Here is a 24543-nt window from a genome sequence, read left to right on the forward strand (position 1 = left end):
CTAAGATTGCTTGAAAAATATTTATTGCCAAGGAATTCTAGTATTTTTTCTTGTGCAGCACTGGATCTGTAATTTGCTGTAGGAAATGTGATCTCTCTTTTTAGATGCAATGTAAAAGGCACAAATTCATCATAAAAGCTTCTGGGGCAAAGGTTGATGATGGTGTGGTCTTAAAGTCAGTTCCTTCGAGCATGCGTGCCAAAACCCTTATTTGGCCATAGAGTGCATGTATGAGAGAAGTATGAACATAGTCATAGCAGATGCAGTTATTGTAACTGAAGGCGATCTTTAAAGCAAAACAAACAAACAAAAAAATAAAAATTCTCCATTTGCATATACTTTGTTTCTCTGCCTCCCTTGCCAATGAAATCTAGATTGGGACCATCTTGTATTTCATAATATAATCAGGGATAACAAAGGGAATTTTGCCTTTTCTTCATTCAAACACTGTCTTTCTGAGTAATCTTCTCGGTGATGGAGTGGGTTGTAACCTGCTGCTTATTCAGGGCCACTAAAGTAACTGCTGATTCTTTCCATAAAATGGATTTTCTTAGCTGAAATGCTGCAGCAAATCTTGATCTGTCAATTCATTTTAATAAAGTTTACCTGTGTATCCACACCCTTTAATTTAAGAAGATTTTTGGGTATTTATTGGAGCTGTTTATTGTGCATGTGTGCAGTAATTATTGGGCTCTAAACATAAGAAATTAATCTGTTAATTAAAAGATATAGCTGCATCAATGGGCAGGACAGCTTCCCACATAGCTATTGCTTTATACCTAAAATGATCTCTGAAAGACTCAGTCAGAGGAAAGTTCACTGAAGAATTCACAGAAGGGAGGCTTAAGACTGTCACAGTGAAAGGTTTCTGTTTCCTGGTGTGAAGCACGCTGCTAATCACTTGTTTCTTAAATGCCAAGATGATCCTAAAAACATGTTCTATGGGACACCAGGCCTGAAGGCAATAGGGTTGAGCTGCTAGACGCTTCAGAAGCGTTAGAGAAATCTAGCCAAGGTACTGTTTCCAGTTATAAAATGTAGACAGTTTAATGACTGGATAGGCTTTTGTACATTTTTCATTGTGACTTTTTAAAGGAGTAAAAATGAAAGATTTATCATAAGTCACCAATCAGGTATATCAGATATTTAACTGCTTACTATTTCACATCTGAAAAGCAGTGTTTACCTATAATCTTGGTTTTCTGCCTCAGCAAAATAAACAGGTTACCTGAACAAAATTGATGGTGGTTTTGAAGTGACACAATCAATGAACTGCATCATGGAAATCCATGACAGTTAAGGAACTCAACAGAGAAATGTGCCAACAGGAACACTTGTCAGCAAAGACATATGCAAAGCTCTGCACCAGGGACAGAATAGCATCATGTATCCCTACAAGCTGGGGATTAAGTGGATGGGTAGAACCTGTGGTGCAGAAAAGGTCCTGTGGTTTTTGGTGGTGAAGTTAATTTGTACTTCATCGGAATGTAGCCTTGCTTTGAGGAACGGGTTTGTCCAGTGGGTCTCCAACAGCCTCTTCCACCAAAATTTTTCTCTGATTGTACTTAATATTTACAGCAAACTCTAGGACATAGTTACTTTATCTCAGACAAGAGGTGAAAAGTTCTCACTGTGTGCTAAATATATTGCATTCAATTGTCCATCTACATTTTTACTGAACCCTGAAAAAAAAGGGACAGAAAATCTAATGTTTTTAGGAGTGCTTTCTTTATTGCTTAGCTCTACCACATTGAAAGCCATAATTGTTCATGACTTCAGAAGAGATGGAGACCTGGGCAGACTCCTGATTCTGACACTGTCACTGGGTGCTCCAGGAAAAGGTGGCAGAAGTCCAACAATACACAGATGTGTCACAATTTGTCCCTAGTGAGAGTCTCATTCCATTCTCTAATAGGAAGCAACTGATTTAACACCTCATGTGAAATGAATTTTATCCATCTGAAAAACAAATGCATAAACAGCATTGTAAAAAGGAAAGAAGCAGCTGCACATAATATTACTCCCTGCTCCCCCTATAATCCACAGCATACTTGTTCCTGTGGCATTCTGCATACCAGCACTGATGAAGGGGTTTCCAATCTAAGTGATTCTATGTGGCAGGCTTCCGAGATAGCTTTCTGTCTGTGCAAAGTGGAAGGGAGAAATGACTTTTCGCTGCCAGCGCACTCAAAATCAAACAAGCTTGTATTTTAAAGCAGCCTAGAAAAGTTAGAAAACCATTTCTCACGTTCTTTCAAGGTGTCTTGAGTATCTAACTGCTTTAGGCTGCTTTAGAATCCTCAGTCACAGCATGGGTATCCTTGCACCAAGCTATGTTTCTTCTGTTCATTTAAAAAAATTACAGTAGAACGAGCAAATCCCAAACAGACATACAGGCTAGATAATATCAACTGCACCAAACTTCCCAGCAACAGGCCAATTTGGCACATTACTGGCAGAATCATTCCTTTCAGTAGATGGTGGCTTTCAGCATTCAAAATGAGTGACATCTTTTTTAATAGTTCACCTGTCTCCCAGTATGTCCCTGTGCTCCTTGAGGAGGTGTGTCATCATCTCCTCTCACCTAGTGGAAAAGGCATGACCATAACACTCCAGTATGAGGAGAGGAAAAGCAGTCCTCGCAGACCTTTTTTGAGAACAGGATTTCCATTTAGACTGGTACCGTCAGAGAAGCAAAATACAAATCCTAAGAAGTTAATTTTATGCATAAAGCATTTGATCAGAAGTTTCTGTGATATTTGTTTGGTATGTTAAGGAGACTAGCAAAGTGCTTAGGCTCCTGGTTTTGACTTGGGAGCAAGGGAGCAAGGAATTCTTAGGTGAATCACAGACCAAATGTAACACACTCCAGAGTCAATATCTGAAAAACTTTCTTAGGAACAGAGAAAAAGAAAGAGAGAAAAAGAAGTGGCATACTTTGTTTACTGTTGTTAAAGAAGTCTGTAGACACTTTGGGATATTTTGGAGGCTAGGAGGAAGAATTAATCCTTGTGTATCCTGAAAGCTTTATGCAGCTTTCAGTTTGAGACTAACAAGTGTGACTTGGATGTCTTCTGAGGAATATCATAGCAAGTTCTACTCCTGAGTAATAATAATTATGATTCTTATACTCCCATGCCCTTTCCTTTGTATCAGATACATAAAGCAAGAATGCTCCTTATTAATGCTGTTTCAGCCTCCCTAATCCAGTTCTTACCAATAAAAGTCCTTTGCTTTTTAAAGCAAATCCTCCATGCATTGATAGAATGTTAATTATTTAGCCAAATGTGTCACCAAGATATATTGTGAGTGCCCAGTTGTGAGCTTCTTGCTCCCTTCTCTGACTCTCTATTTCTTGCCCCAAGGCTTCTCAGTAAAATTTAGCTACATAAAACAGCATGGTTCATTTGACTGTCACCTCCACTAAGCAAGAAAACACCCTTAACCTTGGTGTTTATAGTCCTGAAGCTTATCCTAAAATCTGTTTTCCTGAACAAAACATTTAGGTCATATCCATGAAATTGTCCAGTCCAAATGGTCTATTAGACTAGGAAGAATTTGTAAAGCCTAATTTTGGGAAGAATTCTGTTTTTTTTTTCATTTTTCTCTGATTCTCAGGAATGTATTTAAAGGTTAGTTCTAATCAATTGAAGAAAACTGTTCAAACAGAACATGTTCACAGAAACATGTTCAAACAGAACATGTTCACAGAAACATGGTGGGATGGCTGCTATGACTGGAGTGTTGGAATGGAAGGTTACAGGCTCTTTAGAAAGTACAGGCCCGGCAGGCGGGGAGGGAGAGTTGCCCTTTATGTTAGGGATAGGCTGGAGAGTATGGAACTCTGTCTGGGGGCAGGTGAGCAGTTTACAGAGAGTTTGTGGGTCAGGGTTAAAGGGAAAACAGCCATGGGAGACATTACTGTGGGGATCTGTTACAGGCCGCCTGATCAAGGAGAACCTGTGGATGAAGCACTCTACAGACAGATAGGAAAAGCCTCACGCTCGCAGGCCCTTGTTCTCATGGGGGATTTCAACCACCCTGACATCTGTTGGAACGATGGCACTGCATGGCAAAAGCAATCCAGGAGGTTCCTCGATTGTGTGGAAGACAACTTCCTTCTGCAAGTAATAGAGGAGCCGACAAGGAGAGGTGCCATGCTTGACCTTGTGCTCACCAACAGGGAAGGGCTCATTGAGAATGTGGTACTCCAGGGCAGCCTTAGATGCAGCGATCACGAGACGGTCGAATTTGAGATCCCCAGGACAGTGAGAAGAGCGTGTAGCAAGCTCACTGCCCTGGACTTCAAAAGAGCAGACTTTGGCCTCTTCAGGAGCCTGCTGCTTCCATGGTATATAGCCCTGGAGGGCAGGGGGGCCTAAGAATGTTGGTTGATATTCAAGGATCACCTGCTACAAGCTCAGGAGTGCTGCATCCCAACTAGAAGGAAGTGCGGCAGAAGGGCCAGGAGACCTCCTTGGATGGATAAGGAGCTGCTGAGGAAAATTCAAAGGAAAAAAGAGGCTTAATAAAAAATGGAAGCAAGGACAGGCGGCCTGGGTAGAGTGCAGGGATGTTGTCTGGGAAGCTAGGGACCAGGTTAGGAAGGCTAAGGCCCAGTTAGAATTAAACCTAGCCAGGGATGTTAAGGATAACAGGAAGGGACTCTACAGGTACGTAGCAAACAAAAAACAGACTAGGGACAACATAGGCCCCCTGAGGAAGCTTTCGGGAGAACTGGCTACACAGGATTTGGAGAAGGCTGAGGTTCTGAATGACTTCTTCGCCTTGGTCTTCATTGGCAAAGGCTCTGACTGCACCACCCAGTTCTTAGAACATAGACGCAGGGACTGTGAGAATGAAGACCTTGGGCCCACTGTAGGAGAGGATCTGGTTCGAGACCATCTTAAAAATCTGAATGTACAGAAGTCCATGGGACATGATGAAATCCATCCGCGGGTCCTGAAGGAGCTGGCGAATGAAGTTGCTAAGCCACTGGCCATCGTATTTGAAAAATCATGGCAGTCAGGTGAAGTTCCTGACGACTGGAAAAAGGGAAATATAACCCCCATTTTCAAGAAGGGGAAAATGGAAGACCCGGGGAATTACAGACCAGTCAGTCTCACCTCTGTGCCTGGTAAAATCTTGGAGCACATTCTCCTGGAAGGCATGCTAAGGCACATGAAAAACAACAAGGTGCTTGGTGACAGCCAGCATGGCAAGGGGAAATCCTGCCTGACCAATTTGGTGGCTTTCTATGATGGGGCTACAGAACTGATGGACAAGGGTAGAGCAGTTGGTGTCATCTACCTGGACTTGTGCAAAGCGTTTGACACTGTCCCACACCACATCCTTCTCTCTAAATTGGAGAGACATCATTTTGATGGATGGAACTGGCTGGATGGCTGCACACAAAGAGTTGTGGTCAATGGCTCGATGTCCGGCTGGAGACCAGTAACGAGTGGTGTCCCTCAGGGATCGGTGTTGGGACCGGTCTTGTTTAACATCTTTGTCGCTGACATGGACAGTGGGATTGAGTGCACCCTCAGCAAGTTTGCCGATGACACCAAGCTGTGTGGTCCGGTTGATATGCTGGAGGGAAGGGATGCCATCCAGATGGACCTTGACACGCTTGTGAAGTGGGCTGATGCCAACATTATGAAGTTCAACCATGACAAGTGCAAGGTCCTACACCTGGGTTGGAGCAATCCCAGGCACAGCTACAGGTTGGGCAAAGAAGAGATTCAGAGCAGCCCTGCAGAGAAGGACTTGGGGGTGCTGGTCGATGAGAAAATGAACATGAGCCGGCTTCAGTGTGCGCTCGCAGCCCAGAAAGCCAACCGTATCCTGGGCTGCATCAAAAGGAGCGTGACCAGCAGGTCGAAGGAGGTGATCCTGCCCCTCTACTCTGCTCTTGTGAGACCTCACCTGGAGTATTGTGTGCAGTTCTGGTGTCCCCAACATAAAAAGGACATGGAACTGCTGGAACAAGTCCAGAGGAGGGCCACGAGGATGATCAGGGCACTGGAGCACCTCCCGTATGAAGACAGGCTGAGGAAGTTGGGGGTGTTCAGCCTGGAGAAGAGAAGGCTGCGTGGAGACCTCATAGCAGCCTTCCAGTACCTGAAGGGGGCCTATAGGGATGCTCGGGAGGGACTCTTTGCCAGGGACTGTAGTGACAGGACAAGGGGTAACGGGTTAAAACTTAAACAGGGGAAGTTTAGATTGGATATAAGGAGGAAATTCTTTCCTGTTAGGGTGGCGGGGCACTGGGATAGGTTGCCCAGGAAGGTTGTGAGTGCTCCATCCCTGTCAGTGTTCAAGGCCAGGTTGGATGAAGCCTTGTGTGGGATGGTTTAGTGTGAGGTGTCCCTGCCCATGGCAGGGGGGTTGGAACTAGATGATCTTGAGGTCCTTTCCAACCCTAACTATTCTATGATTCTATGAAATGCCCACATAATAAACAGATTTGTTTACTCAATACTGTGTGAATCTAGGATTATTCAGATGGTCTCTGTTAAGCCCCATACTCTCCAGACAGCAAAACTAAGAAACTTATTTTACATGGTTTTCCGAAGTGCTTTAGAGAGCAGGGAGATTATGCGTAGTGCAATAAACATTACACCTATGAAATAGTTTGCAATAGTTTGTACTTATTCTCTAAGTGTTACGGTTGGGATTTGTGTGTGTGCAGAGAGAAGAGGCAAGAAAACTGTCATTTATACTTGTGATATTTGTGGTAACCTCCCATGCAAAAGAAAACAGAGTAGCTAGTAATCTTAAAGGGAGAAATCACGCTTCTACTTATTTGAACATTATTGGAAAATCTGTATGGTATGTTTGGTTTTGCAGCAAAATCTCTAAAGAAAATGATTGTGTGTGCACAGTGCGGCAAATGCAGAAGGTCCAATTCTTGTGCTTAGACGACCTTTAAAATAAGTGAGCTAACATTTTCTCACCTGAAAAGGATTGCTGGCTAAAGAGGAATTTGAGAGTATTTTTTTGTCTGAGAAAGGCATCATAAAATTAGCATGAAATAAACCTGTCTCACGCGTACAATCTGTAGTTCAATTATTCTAATTCAAATCTAGTATTTCTGCTATTAGTGTACCAGAAATTAAAATATGCTAGAATGGTATAGCAGAACAATAGGGATTTGGTAAGATTGCTTTTCAGACTGTTGCTTCATTTTCTTTGCAGAAATCTTGCTTTAATTAAACAGTTTACAAAAAAAAAACAAACAGATGCTCTTCTGCAAAGACTTAGCAATATACGTAAGCTCTTATTTCATGCATTTTGGTATAGAACCAACTTCTACAGGAGAATAATTTGGAAAGATAGCTTCTTTCATACTAATTTTGCAGTAAAATCACGAACAAATCTAGCATTTCAGAGCTACAAATGCTGATAACTTCTGAAGCAGAATTAGATTTCTTAGCAGCAACCAAAATCGCAGCATCTTCAAAAGCAAAACATTGGCAACTGCCAAACAAAGCCTACAGTAAGAAAAATGGTGATATTTTCACAGACTACTCTTAACAATTATTATTAACATCATTCTCAGAGACCACCTCTTATGGGAAAAGTGTATTCATTGTAACACTTCTAGCAATTTCATTGGGCAGATAAGAAGCTAGTTATTTTGTAGAGATGGAACTGCCCTCTTGGGTAGACCATTTTGGTCTTTAGGAAGAAATGCAGTTATGTTTAACAATTGTAATAAATAACAGGACTGTGACCTGAACACATGTTTCTTACCTACAGCAACCATTCACATGCAACATCAGGTTGGGCAGTCATGCATAAATTCTCACTCATTTCCCTTCACCCATTCCTGATGCTGAACATGGTTCATCCCTACTATATGGACTCATCAGCATGTGTGACTCAGCTGTTGTTGGGATTAGAGTATTATTTATCCTCTGTACTATGGCAATAAATAGGAAAAAAATATTTTAGGTTTGGATTTGTCATGTATTAGGTGATATGCAGACATACGATAAAGAAGCTAATCTTTTTACCAAATGAATTTGCAATTCAGATGCCAGACAGGGCAGTAGGTAAGGCAGGAAAGAGAAGAATGGCAACAAGAAAGTGTCCCGTACAGCTTTTTAGTCCTTTCGTAAAAATAAATAGAGACCTTTAGTTTCTAGGGCCGTCCCTTTGTCATCTTCTGCCACTGTACGCATAGACATGTAAGAGAGAGTACTTTTTAAAATTCGTGGATTTGTATTTGTACCTCTGTATTGGGCTTCAGGGCTTTGATTGCTGTGCAGACTCGCCAATGAATGCGTGTCCTTTTTTCTCTGTTTTTCAGGGGGAACAGCTTCCAGACAAAGGGGCTTTTTGGGATGCATTCGATCTCTGCATTTAAATGGACAGAAACTTGACCTTGAAGAGAAAGCTAAAATGACACCTGGTGTTAAACCCGGATGTCCAGGACATTGCAGCAGTTATGGTAACCTCTGCCATAATGGAGGAAAATGTGTGGAGAAGTATAATGGTTACTCCTGTGATTGTACCAACTCAGCCTATGAAGGACCTTTCTGCAAGGACGGTAGGCAGCAAGCTTTGAACCTAAGTCCTTAGTCGTCTCTGAAATACAGCAGTTTCACCCATGTCAGCTTGGTGTCCCCCATGTTACAAGAAGATGTTCTAATATCAGCTATCCCTTCAGCATTTGTTTATCTTAAGCAGCCTAGAACCTCCATTTGTGGACTTTGGTGATGGTCTCAGAAATTAAAATAGTATTAGCTGTCCTATTAAAGTTACCAGCTGTATCCCACGAAGATCCCTGTATTCAGTTGCATATAATTGGCCTAGAAATTAACAAATAGGGATGAAATTTCTCTTAACAGTGGTCTGCCTGAATCTGAATGTTTGGTTGGTTGGTTTTAAACCTCATCCAGCTTCATCCACCTTAACAAAACCTTGAGACCTTTTACTTACAGAGTTTTAGAGCAATGGTATGACAAAAAGAGGTAGTCTTTTTATGTTTTTTTGCCATTTCTGTGACAATCTATCCAAACTTACTTAAGAGACATGAAAAATAAGCATGAAGTATCCAGGAAAAAACTGATTTACCTGGTTCAGTCTCTGGTAAAGGTGCCTTTACTGAACCTTTCTGGTGGCTCATAGGAGATGTTGCCAATATCAGAAAAAGGAGCAGGGCAAATACAGAGCATCCAATTTAGATAGCAAGTTTTTTGGGATTCAGATGAACAAGCAAAACTCCTGCTCAGTAACAGCAAGGTGCCATGTGAGTGTTTTAATTTCCATGGCTGCCCCTCAGCCATCTCACAAACAGTTATGTTTATTAAGTGGGCTGCATCACCTGCTGGTGTAAATCAGTGTAGTTGCACTGCAGTCCACAGAACTGTCCTCAGTTACATGAGCTGATGATTTGGCACCGATGGCATGAGAGGTGTATCAAATAATCGTATAGCGTACTGTTAGTAGATGCTGCTGTAGAGGTGGAGCTGCTTTACTGGAGAAAGTACGTGCAGTCAGTCTGTAGCTGAAGATATCACCATCCTGACTTTACCTCACATTAGAAAAAAACTGCTCTTACCGCATCTGTGTATTTCGTGGACAGACTATGTTGTGTTCATTGAAAACGCAAGTATTAGTTCCCAGGTTCTTAGCATGCACAGGTAAATGTTTCTCTTCTTTTGGAGCTACCAAAGACAGCTTCACTCACTGGCTATCTTTGGGTCAGTGTTTTGCTTTAATAGTGACTTTGTTTATAAACGAGACTGGAAAGGACAAATATATTGTCTTTAATGGGGGAAAAACAGAATATTGCCTTACAAGTCAGCTGTCAGAAGATGGTGAACGGAGCATTTATTTGGTTGACAGGCCTGTTGGGCTGTTCCATGTTGTGGAGTTCTGACTCTGGCACTAAAACAATTGATTTTAGAGGCCTGTCTCCATACACAAATAGACTAAGGACACACTGCTTGTCCAAAGTAGGGACCAGTGGGTCAGGGGCATTTTGCAGTACTCTGCTTCTGAGGCAGTCAGCTCATACCCATGCCTGTCTTGGAGATCTGAAAATGCAGTAGCTGAAATTCCCTTGATTTATGTATGCTTTCAGAGGTTTCTGCATTATTTGAAGCTGGCACTTCCGTTACCTATATTTTCCAAGAACCTTATCCTGTCACAAAAAATGCAAGCACCTCAAGCTCTGCCATTTATGTGGATGCTGTCGTGTCCAAGGAAAATATCGCATTTAGCTTTCTCACAGCACATACTCCAAGCCTTCTGCTGTACATCAACACTTACTTTCATGAATATTTGGCTGTGATTCTCTCCAAAAATGGTAAGTAGCCTTGATTTGCTACCAAAGGGAGACCAGTGTAACTGTGTTAAGCTTTTTGTGAGAATAGCATAGAATTCTGCTCTAAGTTAATTTCTGTGTCTGCAACTTTATCAACTTTGTGGTGTTCAGTTCATGCAAATGGCCATCACTCTTGTTTATGTCCGTTTATTTGGCATTCAGTGCTACACTTGCCTATTCAGTCTTTGAATAATCATGTTGTTGGGGTTTAAAATGTGCTTTGACTTTCATTTGGCAAGACTGTACAACAGCAATTCCTTGCTATTTATTCTACAGTGAGATCCATTAGGCTTTCATGATAAGGGAATGTGAAATACCATGAATGTACAAGAACACTTGGTGGGGAAATATATTATAATTTTATCTTTTGCATTCTGTCTTGGCACACATATTGGTTTTCATGGGTTGTTTCAATGGAATATGGCCAGTACATCTGAATATTAAAGCCAGAAAATGTTACAGTTTTCTGGGTCCACTGACTAAAACAGGAGGTGTAAATCCATTTTCTATTAAAAGGTACATGGCACAGGCACTCTTTGAAAGCATGTAAAGATTTTAGGGGCATAAGCCCTCTGTCTTCTGAGTAAGACTGATTCCTGAGTCCTTGCAGTGCTTTCAGAAAACTCTCTCCAGACAAACATCAACCTAGACAAATGGGGATATTTGAATTATTCAAGAGTTATCAGGCACTGGAGCAGTGGAAGTGATGAGTAAGCATGTTGGTGAGTCATTAGCCTGTGGCAGAATAGAAAATTAATGCTATGTGGTTGAATATGTACATTTGACCAAATGACCCACAGCACTCTGAAGCCTTGCAAATTCCAAAATAGCTAAGCTTTCAAGTACTATCAAATGAAACTAATAAGGGGAGACAGAAATAGAAAGTGTTTTATTCTCTATATGGGCTTTGCAGTACCCTGGTTTTCCTGGTTACATCGTGTGTCTAGCATTCAGGCTGACACAAGATGAGTATGCAGATCCCTGAGAGGGGCAGCTGGGACATTATTAGCCTGGACCCATCTCCCCTAAGTGGAAGTCACAACAGGGCAGTGGAACTACTGAGGAAATTCACATTCCTCTCCAATCCTAGATTTTCGTCTCTGATTTGCTCTCAGAGGCAAGTGCTTATGATTTTCAGATATATGAATATTCCAGTGCATAGCTCCACGGTGGCAGAGGTTAGGCCCTGCTGAGGTGAAACGTTGGAATGCTTCTTAGTTACACTCTGGTTTCTCGATGCCACTCAGGGAATCAAAAATAGCTCTAAAGTGAATGAAAATGTAATATCCATTCAAATCACCTTAACTGCTGCCAGAGTAATGTAAAATGACCTTAGAAACATGAGTCGATTGGCTTTTATTGATGAAATACAACCATAAGTAAGCTGTAATTGTGATATTCTGGAAAGAGGGACTTTAATGGTGATTGGAAGGGGGTTGGGATCAGGATACTGGGATCTGTTGTAGCAGGAGCAAAGGTAAGCCTTGTGTTTTAACAGCTGCACCATCTGCAGATCTCCACTTTGGTTCTGAAGAAGATAGGGACTCTCAGTACTTCCAGAAATTAGGTGGAGCTACTCTCAAGACAGTCAGGCAATTTAAACAGTAGTGTTTTTCTCAGATCTGTACCTCTGTTTACTCACTTGTAAAATGAAGGTAACAGTAGTTTAGGAGGTTGGTGAGACATCAGGCTCCGAATCTCTGGACTATAACATGCAGCACTATATACAAAGAATGATTAAGATAACTAGCTGACCTTGGTTAAATCCTCAAAGTTTCTTTCAGGGTTATTCTGTGAATGCTTCTGTGTCATTCTTTCAAGACAGTGATTTCAGTCATGTATATTCTCTGCCTTTTGTCGCAAATGTAATCACTTTTTTTAATCTCATATCCTCATATTTTTAGTCTTATTGGAATTGAAATTATTCCAATGAAAATAATGTTCAGATATGTTACTCTTTCTTCCTCTAAGAGGTTTATGCTTGCCATAAAGTTACTGGACTATGAATACCAATGTCCTTTGTAGCATTAAAAGTGAGTGCAATTCGTTCTCTCTTACTGGCTCATTTTCAAGGAATCTTGCTGAGTTTGACAGTATAGTAGGACCTAAGCAGGTCCCTGCTGGATAACTGATTGGTTAAATAAAGGTTAGGCTCCTGGTGAAATGGAAATGGGCATTCTCACTTAAGAGGTGAGCAGTAATATTCTTTGCCATACTCCCAAGACCTGTTCCACTTGTTAAGAAACTGTATTAGAACAGTCTATGTATACCTTACTACTTTACCTTTCCTAAGTATTTTTCAAGCTACTACTCATGTACCCTGTTATTCCTCTTTTTCATTATCCACCAAATAGGCAAATTATTAGTTAATAAAAGTGAGAATTAGAAGAATGTTTCTGGTAATTAAGACTTTCCATGTTAAATATTTAACATTAAAGAAGTGAAAGTGTCTGCAAGGCTTATTCATAGCTAGTCTATATTTAAAGGGGTTTATATGAAAGTGAACCTGAATAGGCAGCTATGGTCTAACCTAGTCAGGCGTGAAATGTTTCCTGTAAAATCAATTGTTTTCAGTAAAATTAAGAAATAATCACATTTAACCCCAGCACACTTTGCACTGTCAGTCTGTTAAGTAGATTATATCATTAGAAGATACAGTATGTATTGATTGAGACACTAGAATTGTGGTAATAAAACGATTTATTTAGAGTTACCCAACAGGCCAGTGTCAGGCCTGGGAAAGGAAATAAAATTTCTTCATGCCCACTCATGGCTTCACCCACCCAAATCAATGCTGCTCACAGCAGAAAGCCCTTCCAGTGCTTGGAGTCTTAGAGGGCAGGTGGTTCATAAAGGAAGTGATGACAGATGTCGGGTAACGCCATATGTCAGTGTAGAAGCTACAATTCTAGACCTGTATACAGATGACCACCTAGAAATGAGAGACTCAGTAGTGCCTAGCAGCTAATACTTCTAGAAACAGTTACCACCCAAAGAGCTTATCTATATCACAAGGTTATTCGTACCTTTGATCAACTGGATCATGTCCTGGCAGTTTATGGGTAAGTTTTAGAAAGCTGTTTTTGAAGATAATTTAGGGATTTTTCCCAAAACTAGTTAAAGCTTACACTTCTAAATCATACATATACATTTGAAAATTGTATGCAAAAACTTAGTATTGTCCTGTTTTCCCCAGTCTTAGGGAGGACAGGACAAACTTTCGTACCCATGGCTTTTTAAATTACACATATATATATAGATGTGTATGTGTTATATGTAGATGGGTGTGTGTATGTATATATAGATGGGCATGTATATAAAGCTCACATAGTCCCATTAATCCCACATTGAAAAGTTCAGCAGTACTGTAATAATTGGTAGTGTTAGTATAATATCAGTGCTGTAGAAATTTCTAGTTATAGTATCAATTACTAAGGTACAGAACATGGGTAAATATGTCTCTAATTAGCTTTTTCAGTATGTTAGTCCACAGAAGTCATTCACATTATGGGAAGCTACTGCCAAGAAGAAAATAGGTTAAATTTTCACCATACATTTTTGCATTTATGTGATTTCACCAAGCTACCAGTACCTTTGTATTAGTATCTTTGTCTTCATCCCTAAAGACAATAGTTGATGGAGGAGAAAATTGTTAAGAAAGAAACTGTTAGTGCTTCTCCTTTCTTCATCTTCTTTCCCCCCTGCAAGTAATCAGATGAGATATGAATATGACAAAGTGTATTGTCTAGAAAATGTTTTCCCAAGTTCGTAATTCTCAGTGTTGACTTTCTCCATGAAAGCAATATGACTCATAATCTAGAAATCATCCGATTCAAATAAGAGAGATAAAATCTCAAACTATCCTAAAGTGATTGAAAATTTATCTATATATTATCTGATCTCATAAGAAACTGAACAATTTGAGTCCTTTTCTTAATTTATTTCTATCTAGTACCTACTGCTGTCACAGTGAGCTCTGTTCTCAATTTCTTTTGGAAATCAAGACTCTGAAATTGCATAGGAGAGATTAAAGACAAGGAAAAAAGAAGGCACAGATTAAAAAAATGTGAATGACAACAGCTTGTGTAATTCTTCTGTTAGTACGCTGATACTCAGAATACAGCAGCAGGACGTAGATGAACTCCACTACCCTGTTCTATAAGGGTCAGCTGATATCAGCTGATACCTAAAACAAACAGGAAAAGAAAGCAAAACCTGTGATAGAGGTAAGCTGAGTTAATACTCTGCAAAAAAAGAAGCAAATGTCATCAGTTAGAAGCTACTGATGTTGGTTTTTATTTCTAATAAACTAGAAATCTACTGTAATCTCCTTCTGCCTGTAAGTCAGAAGCAGCCTTTCTGTTGAACATGTGAATTCTTCTTATTGTTTTTGGCTTGCAAGTCTGTTGAGCTGCATCTTCAACAGCTTTTCTCAAGCAAAACCAAGGCTCTTGTCATTCAATGGTAAAGAAAGGCAAAAAATGTAGTTCAGTCTTTGACATAAAGAATATTTTGATTCTGCTCTTGCTGTGCACTCTGTAGTTCAATGGGGAAAACTAAAATAATTAGGTAAAATAAGACTTACTGAAATACTGGCGTGGGTTTGGGGGGTGATTTTGCTGGTTCTTTTACTTTACCACCTTGTGGGTTTTAGTTTTGGAATGTGGTTACCACAGTGCATAACTAACTGCTGCAGAAAGATCCTCTATCTACATTTAGAAACCTGCGCAATTTATGTGACTGAAATGGAAAATGGTGACAAGTTTCAAGCATAGTTGTTTTTACCAGATCAGGAGCAGGAAAGTGAGTCATGTTGGGAAGTGTGGGAGACAGCTTTGTTGAAGAGACTAGTTTTCAAGCAGCTGTCTGTGAGTGACTGAGAATCGTTCCCAGTCTAGCTCTGGTTCACAGCCATTAAATTATTTCATATGACAGGTAGTACTATATGGTTTTAAATGTACACAATGAGTAGAAAGTGTTGAGGTGGCAGGAGACCTCCAATCAGTTTCTTTATGTAAGTAAGGAAACTTGTGTGGTTAGAAACATCTCTGGTCATTTGGATGATTCCCTACTCTAAGCACACTTCACAGAAAGTAGGAATGCTAATTAGAATTTTCAGTCCAAATCCAGCACTAAAAAGTCTTTGAGGGATGATGTGGACTTGGAGCCCAAAACCAGTTTGTTTGTTTGTTTGTTTTTAGCATATGGAGCTCTAAATCTCTTAAGTGTGCAAAACTAACTTGAAAGGAGAAGCAGCCACAACATTCAGCCAAGAGCTCTGGCAGATTTCTTTGTCTGCTTTCCAAGAGGAGAGAACTGAAGGATCTGTCTCATTAGCTGAATTCATGGACGTGTTTGTACTCATGAAGTTTTTTTTGCCATAATGAAGGGTCAAGAGATGTTCTGGAGACCCACAAGGGAAAAACAAGGGAACTGTAATTGGATTACATTGAGCAGGAAAGGCTGAGGATGCAGTTAATAATTGATCTGTGCTCTGCATATATACAGACTGACTTTGAACATACTGATGTCTGGCATAAAATCCCAGACCAGCGGCTGCAGATAATCAGCTAGGAAGAAAACATACATTCCCATTTTCTTGGAGGAGGCATTTATCTCCTAGAAGACTTAAGTTCTCAGCTCACATTTTGCAGCTAGGAATTTACAAAATTACAAAAGCAATTTTGATTGTTGGATTTCTGTAGAACTGCCCTGAAAAGGGTGGGGAGGAAGAACAGAGGGTCAAAAGCTCCCATGTTTAAATAGATGCACAAAAATATATAAATTCTTTAGTAATTGTGAAATGAGGGTCTTTTCAGAACCCATGTTACTAAAGCCTTTATCCCTGAGGATTGATAGTAATAATTTTTCAGTTATTCTTAAGTTGTGAATTATCTGTGTTCTGGATGGAGACAGCTGTGTAGTGAGAGCTGTAGTCCAGCAGAACCACTGGCTCTAGTACTGCTTTGGAGCAGTGTAGGTATCTCCATGCAACATAGAGCCCAAAGTAATAATACTTGAAAGAGCCAGCCTGGGAACAAGCAAACCTCCTTTTCTATCTTGCTTTTAGTGTTTGTTTCTATTACCATGTTAATTTTCCCTGTAACATATCAGTTATGTTGGCTGGATAATGAAAATATGTCTTCATCCTTCTTGCCTGGTGAAATTGTGTGTTTAAGCCTTAGTCTTTGGAAGACTAGCCTTCTGGAATCCCAGGTCAAGACCAGTGGAAAAGTCTGGAGCAAGTAAAATGTACGCTTGATGGAAAGAGGTCAGATCAGGGATTCCTTAAGCAAACTGGACATGCATAAATCCATGGGCCTTGGTAGGATGCACCCACAAGTGCTGAGAAAGCTGACATGTCATTGCAAGGCCACTCAAGAGGTAATGGACACAAACTGAAATGCATGAGGTTTCATCTGAACATCAGGAAACTTTTTTACTGTGAAGGTGACTAATAACTGACACATCTTGCCTAAAGAATTGTGGCCTTCATCCTTGGTGATATTTAAATGCTGTATGGATATGGCCCTGGGCAACCAGCTCTAAGTGTCACTGCTTGAGCAGGGGTTGTTAGACAGCTCGATCTCCAGAGGTCCTTTCCAACTTCAGCCATTCTAGGATTATGTGAAAGATTGCAGAAGTATGTATTTGAAGGTGAAGTAGTGCTACCATTATATGGCTCTTGTACTAGGTACCTGTTACTAAGTAAATGTTTCATCCTTCTAATTTTTCTCATTAGCTGACTTAAGAACATGAGTCAGTTCTTTTTATGTCAGTGGTTGTGGCTTCTTATGAAATTCAGGTATTTCCCTTGAGAGTTTGCTATAATCAGGAGAAGGACTAAAGAATCCAACTTCTCCAGTCACAGAATCTGGCATAATCTGTGAAATGCACAGTACTTAGATGGACTTTACTGGTCAGAGGAGCAAAACATTTTCCAGAGATTTGTGGCCAGGCAGGCAGTGTGTATAGATCTCAACACAAACAAGGATTGTTAACCGCAGAAAGCCATTAATCCACAAAGTTCTGTACTGTCTTTATTATGAGTTAAGAATGAAAAGGAGATTTGAGAAGAGATGCATATGGTTATTTCTCTCCAGTTTTATTTAACAGATTATTGCTCACTCTCCAGCTGTACAGACATAATGTAGTGCTCAAATTGATTGTTTCTTTTCTTCTGTTCAGACCATCTTTTTCCATGTTCTCATTGCTGAACATTATGATTATTTGTTAGAGCAGCATGAAACAAGTTCTAGTTTGAACAGGTATCTGTACTGCCAAAACTGAAACAGGAGTGGTTGAAAGATACTAGGAAAAGAATGGAAACTACAAGCCAGGAGGATCTCAGTGAGGGCTGGTTGGTATGAATTCCTCAGATTATCACAACAGAGGATATCAGCCTTTGTTGCCTGCAAGCTGTTCATACAGAGTTAGTGATGATGCATAATCGGCAAAGCCAACATTGAACTTTTGGAATTCATAGAATGATACTTTTCATTTCATTCACTGGGTAAAGAATAAAAGCTCTTCCTGTCATCCTGGCTGCTGCACTAGTCTTAATTGAAAAGTGCAGTGTGAGATGAAAGCCTGGAAAGATTCTTCTACATACAAAGGTGAGTAAACCATAGGGCCTACTTAATGTCTGACCATGAGAAGACTAATGGCATCCACTGTGTGTTTAAAGACAGAAGGAGAGATCTGAGCATCAGATCAAATAGTATCATACAGATAGTTTTTGTTAATGAAGGGTCTTAAAGTGACTTTTGATATTCTAAAGAATGTATAGAAAAGGTATAATTTAAAATTTACCAAAATAAATCTCATCATAAGAAAACAGGTAATTTCAGGGAGCTTTAACTGCGTCTGATGTTTTCAGCTCTTTCCTTCATCTTTATATTCAGTCACCTTCAAGGCAAAAAGATGATTAATGCAGCATCACTTTGTAAAAGAAACAGCAGCCACTTCCTTCACCAAAAAGAAGTATCTAGGAATGGAAAAGTCATGATAATGACTAATAGAGGCTTTTTAAATTGCTGCTCACCCAGAGGTTTCATGTCATTTTCCAAGTGATGTTAACATTCATTTATTTCACCCACGGATAAGCTGCGACACAAAGAAGTAAGATAATTTTTCAGCAGTCATCAAGCTGGTAGATCCCAAAATGTGGCAGTGCTCTGTCCATCACCTCCAGGATACACAAGGTAAGCATACTGTGTATGCTTACCTTGAAAAGACAGTGTTTAGTATTACCCCACAACCATGGGTTAGCCTGGTTCCCATTTTAGGTCCAGCCACATCGGCGCGGAAATGATCTGTTTTGTTTGGATGAGTGTTCCCCTGAAAATCACTGGAATAAGCTCTGTGTAAAAGCCACTCAGTATGTGCATGATGAGCTTTATGACTGTGGTCCTCTGGGTCATCTTTTAGATTTGCAATATTTTCTAGCTTTGGAGCAAGACGACTCTTTCAGTTCCTTTTTAATTGCTGGTCAGCCTGTGTTAAGCCAACTGGCAGTTGGTGGGAATAAGATGTCTACGAAGGTTAAACACATTTGTCAGTCACATAAGGGAAACAGCTACATTTGTTGATGTTTAAGTGACATTCTCAGTCTGGCTCCAGCTGCCTGGCAGGACTGCAAAGTGAACTGAGGTCATGGGTCTCCAGATAGGCTCATTTAGGGGCTTTTGGGTGTGTGCTTTTTTCCAACTTAAAGAAATGCAACATGAAAGTATTTTTGTGTTTTAGATATAGGATTTCCTAAATATGATCCTTAAGTCCTGAATGTCTTGAACATTGAGTGGGAGTCATTCAAATAAGCACCTTTTTCCACTATTATGAGTGATTACAAAAAAATTGGGGGGTGGATTTTTTATATTAAACCCTATGAAACAGTGTCATCTAAGCAAATGCAGTAGCTGTAATCGTATCAGCAAACATGTTCAACACTTTCACCTCTTTGTTTTCTCCCTGCAAAACAAATAGCAAGAGTCACCTCCTAAAAAAGTGCAAGTACTTTCTTAGTTAAATGCCACTGGACGCTGATGAGATGGGCCCTGATCTTTCAAATCACCAGTGGTACTTCAACTGAAGAGTAAATTTACTAGGTAAATATCCCTCGGGAGAAGCTGCTAATTAAGGAGCAGGTTTCTTAGCCAGGGGTTCCTAATAGAGAAAAGAGTGGTTCATTTTAAATATCTAGGCTACGAATAGGGACACTGTCACACTGAAGCTGTACAAGTTGCCAGAGAGATACTTTGTGGTAGAGATGACTGAAAACTGTGCTGTTGTGCAATCAGGAATGAATACACATTTGCACCTTATGAGCTGCAAATGACTTTCTGGGCTAAGTACTTTAATATTATTTTTCTGTTTCATAGCATCAACATCAATAGCCTCACTAATATACTCCATCCTTTGTTTAATTGGTGACTTCCTTAATAATTTTCTCTTTTAGCTATAGCTCAGTTGAGTGCTGAGGGTGGGTGTAGTGGTGTAGTTAACATCTTACAGCCTGCCAAGGGTGAGTGTCTGTTTGAGACAGCTACAAGTGGTTCTGTTGGTCCTAAATTCCTTTGTTTCTGGGTGCTTCTGATGCAATGCGACATGCAGGGGTAGTCCTAGGCCTTTTTCCTAATTCAGTGTTTTTTTAATTATACAGACATATTTCTTCCAAATCAGAGTTGTCAGCTGCCCTGGTTTAGACAATTTTTTCTGATGTTACGTGGTAGTGATAAACTTGTGCATTTTATGTGTGCCACCCACATGTGCTCCCTGAACAAGCCTCAGTTTCTCTGGGTGGTGCAAGACATCTTGCCAGCTGCTACAGACAGTACAAGTTATTTAAAAGTGCTAATGAAGTTGGTGGAGATCTTGGGTTCAATCTGGGCTCATTTAAAACCAGTTTCTGTGAATGAAGCTCCTTCAGAGCTGGCTGAGATTCCAAGGGTATGTCATTCCCTTTCTTGCTGTTCGGTTCTTCAAAACTAAATGACATAACACCTCTGGTCCTGGTGACATGTGTGACAGGAACCTTGCTTATGAATGATAGATTTATAGACCAAATTCCTGATACCCAGGGTTTTTTTTCTGCAGATCTGCTTTAACATTTTTGGTCAAATATCTAGCACTGGGGCGAGATGTTTCAAGCCAGGAAGTCTTTCCTCTGAGCTAGAACACTCTCTGTAACGTTTTCCCGTGCTCCCTTTTCCAGCTGATGATTTAAAAATTGCTGTCTGATTTTCAGCACAAGCTTTGGCAGTCCAGAATGAATGGAAAGTTATTTGGCATAGGCCACAAATCCAACAGATGTTGCTGACATTCCACTCAGGCTTTTCTGTAGAGAAAGGCAAATGAAAGAGGACTCTCCTCTTGACGTGTTCAATCAGAAAAGGTATTGGACTTAGAATATGTAGCACTGTGGCCAAGATATTTCTTCACACTGCAGTTTGGGAATATATTTTTCTTCTTCAGGCTGAACACTCTGAAATCTCCAACCAGTTTAATGTCCTTATTACCACTAGACTTAAGAGCTGCTACTACATCTTTCTTGTCCTCAGCAAAAATATAGAAGCAGTTTGAAGGCATCATATTATTGCTGTAGCTGCCTGGTTGGTTATGCTGGCACTGATCATTAGTGTCCTGCTAGTAAGTAGTAACCGACTGAAAGTGTGTCCTGGGAGAGTTTTGTTTCAGATGAGTCACCAGCATGGGATGGCATAAATACTGCCCTTTGGTTTCTATTTGCCAGAACTCCCCCCTGCAGAAGGGGGACTCCCAGGAATCCTGTTAAAATAGCTTTGTAGCCCTTTTGATATCAGCAGAGAGATGTCATTCAGCCCTACAGTCATAGAATCATAGAATAGTTAGGGTTGGAAAGGACCTCAAGATCATCTAGTTCCAAGCCCCCTGCCATGGGCAGGGACACCTCACACTAAACCATCCCACACAAGGCTTCATCCAATCTGGCCTTGAACACTGCCAGGGATGGAGCACTCACAACCTCCCTGGGCAAACCATTCCAGTGCCTCACCACCTAACAGGAAAGAATTTCCTCCTTATATCCAATCTAAACTTCCCCTGTTTAAGTTTTAACCCATTATCCCTTGTCCTGTCACTACAGTCCCTGGCAAAGAGTCCATCCCCAGCATCCCTATAGGCACCCTTCAGATACTGGAAGGCTGCTATTAGGTCCCCACGCAGCCTTCTCTTCTCCAGGCTCAACAGCCCCAACTTCCTCAGCCTGTCTTCATACGGGAGGTGCTCCAGTCCCCTGATCATCCTCGTGACCCTCCTCTGGACTTGTTCCAGCAGTTCCATGTCCTTTTTATGTTGAGGACACCAGAACTGCACACAATACTCCAGGTGAGGTCTCACAAGAGCAGAGTAGAGGGGCAGGATCACCTCCTTCGACCTTCTGGTCACGCTCCTTTTGATGCAGCCCAGGATACGGTTGGCTTTCTGGGCTGCGAGCGCACACTGAAGCCGGCTCATGTTCATTTTCTCATCGACCAGCACCCCCAAGTCCTTCTCTGCAGGGCTGCTCTGAATCTCTTCTCTGCCCAACCTGTAGCTGTGCCTGGGATTGCTCCGACCCAGGTGTAGGACCTTGCACTTGTTGTGGTTGAACTTCATAAGGTTGGCATGGATTAGACTAATTCAGATTACAGGCTAAATACCACAGTGATGTGTATGTAGCAAGCCAGCTTTGATACTGGTAATGGTTTCATCACAGTAGCATGGCATCCCACATGGACTCATTTCCTCCAGAAGTGGTGAAGAGAGGCCACACTATGCTCTATAACACTGTGACTAAACTATGCCTGCTCCCTCTTGGGCTGCCCTAGAGCTAGCACAGCATATCTCCATGCTGATCTAAAGTCTGCAAAATCTGAAGCTGAAAAGGATGACCATAATCAAGTGTGAACCTACTCTTGCCTTGCACTGATGAGCTAATATGCCCAGTAAAATTTTCTAGCCCAAGGCCAAAAACATGATACCTCTTGTTTTCCTTCCCTCCCTCTTTTATGGGCTTAATAGAAATTGCCTCCAGCAATCCCACATACATTAGAGAAGGAAGAAAACACAACAGGTAGTGTATTGCTTGAGGATTATGGCACTACAGGTGTGCATGCTTAGACACTGGGAGCTGAAAAGAGGATGACAGGCACGACTACAGCAAGAAGGCTAGAAATTACACTGTTCATGATTAGTGTGAATCCCTATTGTGAGGCAGAAATTATGCAAAATACAGATAGAATAGAGAATAGGGAAAATAGAGTTGGTTTACACAAAGATTTTTACTTGCAGCTAGTGACTCTGGGCTGATGTGATGGAGAAAGTCAGTGGACCAGATAATCAAAATTCAGAGGAGAAAAAAAAATCTTAATAATAATCCTAATTAATAATCCATTTATTTTACCTGTCAGGTAGCGAAATGGCAATGTAATCTGCTAGACAAATTGTTCTGTACTCTAAACCCAGAAGTTTTTGGTATTGAATGCAAGCCAAAATCAGCTCTCAGCTACAGTGGTATAAATTCCAAAACACCTCCGGAGACATGAGCCCATGTACTTCTGGTTTATATTAATGCAAATTTGACCCCAGGCAAAATGCCAACTTGAATTCAGTAGTTTTGAAGAGCAGCCATCCAAAACAAGTTGCGCTGGAATTCAAAGCAATTTGGGAAAATAAGATGCCATTCACCGATCTCTTTACATGATTTAAGGTAAAATTGTACCACTGTGGAAAGTAAGATCTGTTCTTAATGGGTGTCAAGAACCTCCTCTATTGTCTTTCAACAAATGGAACAGATGGTTTCTGCTTTAAAATCAGTGCTTCTCTGATAAAGTAAATGGGTAAATCCCAGTTTGCAGCAGCTGAGAGCCTAGATAGATTGCAGATCTTGATGGCTCTCTTTGAACACAAATGTTCAATGGAGCACCTCCTGTATGAAGACAGGTTGAAAAAGTTGGGGTTGTTCAGCCTGGAGAAGAGAAGGCTGTGTGGAGACCTCATAGCAGCCTTCCAGTATCTGAAGGGAGCCTATAAGGATGCTGGGGAGGGACTCTTCATCAGGGACTGCAGTGAGAGGACAAGAAGTAATGGGTTAAAACTTAAACAGGGGAAGTTTAGATCGGATATAAGGAGGAAATTCTTTCCTGTTAGGGTGGTGAGGCACTGGAATGGGTTGCCCAGGGAGGCTGTGAGTGCTCCATCCCTGTCAGTGTACAAGGCCAGGTCGGACAGAACCTTGTGTGACATGGTTTAGTGTAATGTGTCCTTGCACATTGTAGGGGTGTTGGAACTAGATTGTCTTAAGGTCCTTTCCAGCTCTAACTATTCTATTATTCTCTGTTGTTGCTGATCACCTGACTATAGTAGTACCATTTATATTTTATACACTAGTGTGTTCATAGAATCCAAAAAGAGCAGATTTCTTTTTCGTATTTACAAACTAAGCAGCTAGTACAGGGTCACAGACCAAATCTAGGCCCTGTTCCATTTTCTGCATTTCACTCTTTTCAGAGGATCTATGTAAGAGGCAGTCTAGAAAGTCCTTCTGTTGGGACATGATTTTAATCTTTGGACCAATCTGTTACACTGTCACATCTTAGTTTCAGCTTATTCTGTGTGTTCATCTCAGCTGTTGTGTGCAGGGTCAGGCATCTTCTCAATTTTTTATTAACTCTCTCACTGCCCTAATGAGCAAGTCTGAAGAAGGTGCCTTAACTTCCGTATGTTTGGGCTTCTCTTCTTATGTGTTTCTAGAGTAACGTGATTGTAAGATGTTATTCCTGTTATTCCCTGTTGATGCATCTTTCATTCAGTACCAGAAATGGGATTGTGATTTAAATTTGGACCTTTAAGTGTGACATTAGTGGTGATAGACAGTAGCTCCTTGTTGTGGCTATGCAATGAGGAATTTGGGAGCTTTGCAGTATGATTCAGGGCAGCTGGATCAAGACCTATAATATTAACACTGAATAATTTAGCAGTTGCTACTGACCTAGATCTCTTCGCAAATTCTGCTCCAACATCCATGACTATGTGTGAGAAAGTAAATGTTTTCCATCTCCCTTTTTTTTTTCATTTTTACTTTAAAAGCTCACCTGATCCAGCAGCTCTCTCAATCAGCCAAAAAGCCTTCAACCTAGTAGTTCATTCTCATTTTACCTCTTTTTTTTGGAAGCTTTGTTTCTATC

General features: G+C 40.8%; 1 protein-coding gene across 1 annotated transcript in view; it reads left to right on the top strand.

Annotated features, from left to right (window-relative positions):
- CNTNAP5 (contactin associated protein family member 5) overlaps window positions 1-24543 on the top strand; it is a 302872-nt gene that overhangs the window by 256493 nt on the left and 21836 nt on the right. Inside the window, exons 18-19 of the mRNA XM_065671519.1 lie at window positions 8318-8557; window positions 10097-10321. Coding sequence (XP_065527591.1) covers window positions 8318-8557; window positions 10097-10321 — 465 coding nt within the window. The remainder of the gene's footprint in view (window positions 1-8317; window positions 8558-10096; window positions 10322-24543) is intronic.

The sequence above is a fragment of the Lathamus discolor genome, chromosome 3 (assembly GCF_037157495.1).
Source record: "Lathamus discolor isolate bLatDis1 chromosome 3, bLatDis1.hap1, whole genome shotgun sequence".
NCBI classification, from domain to species: domain Eukaryota; kingdom Metazoa; phylum Chordata; class Aves; order Psittaciformes; family Psittacidae; genus Lathamus; species Lathamus discolor.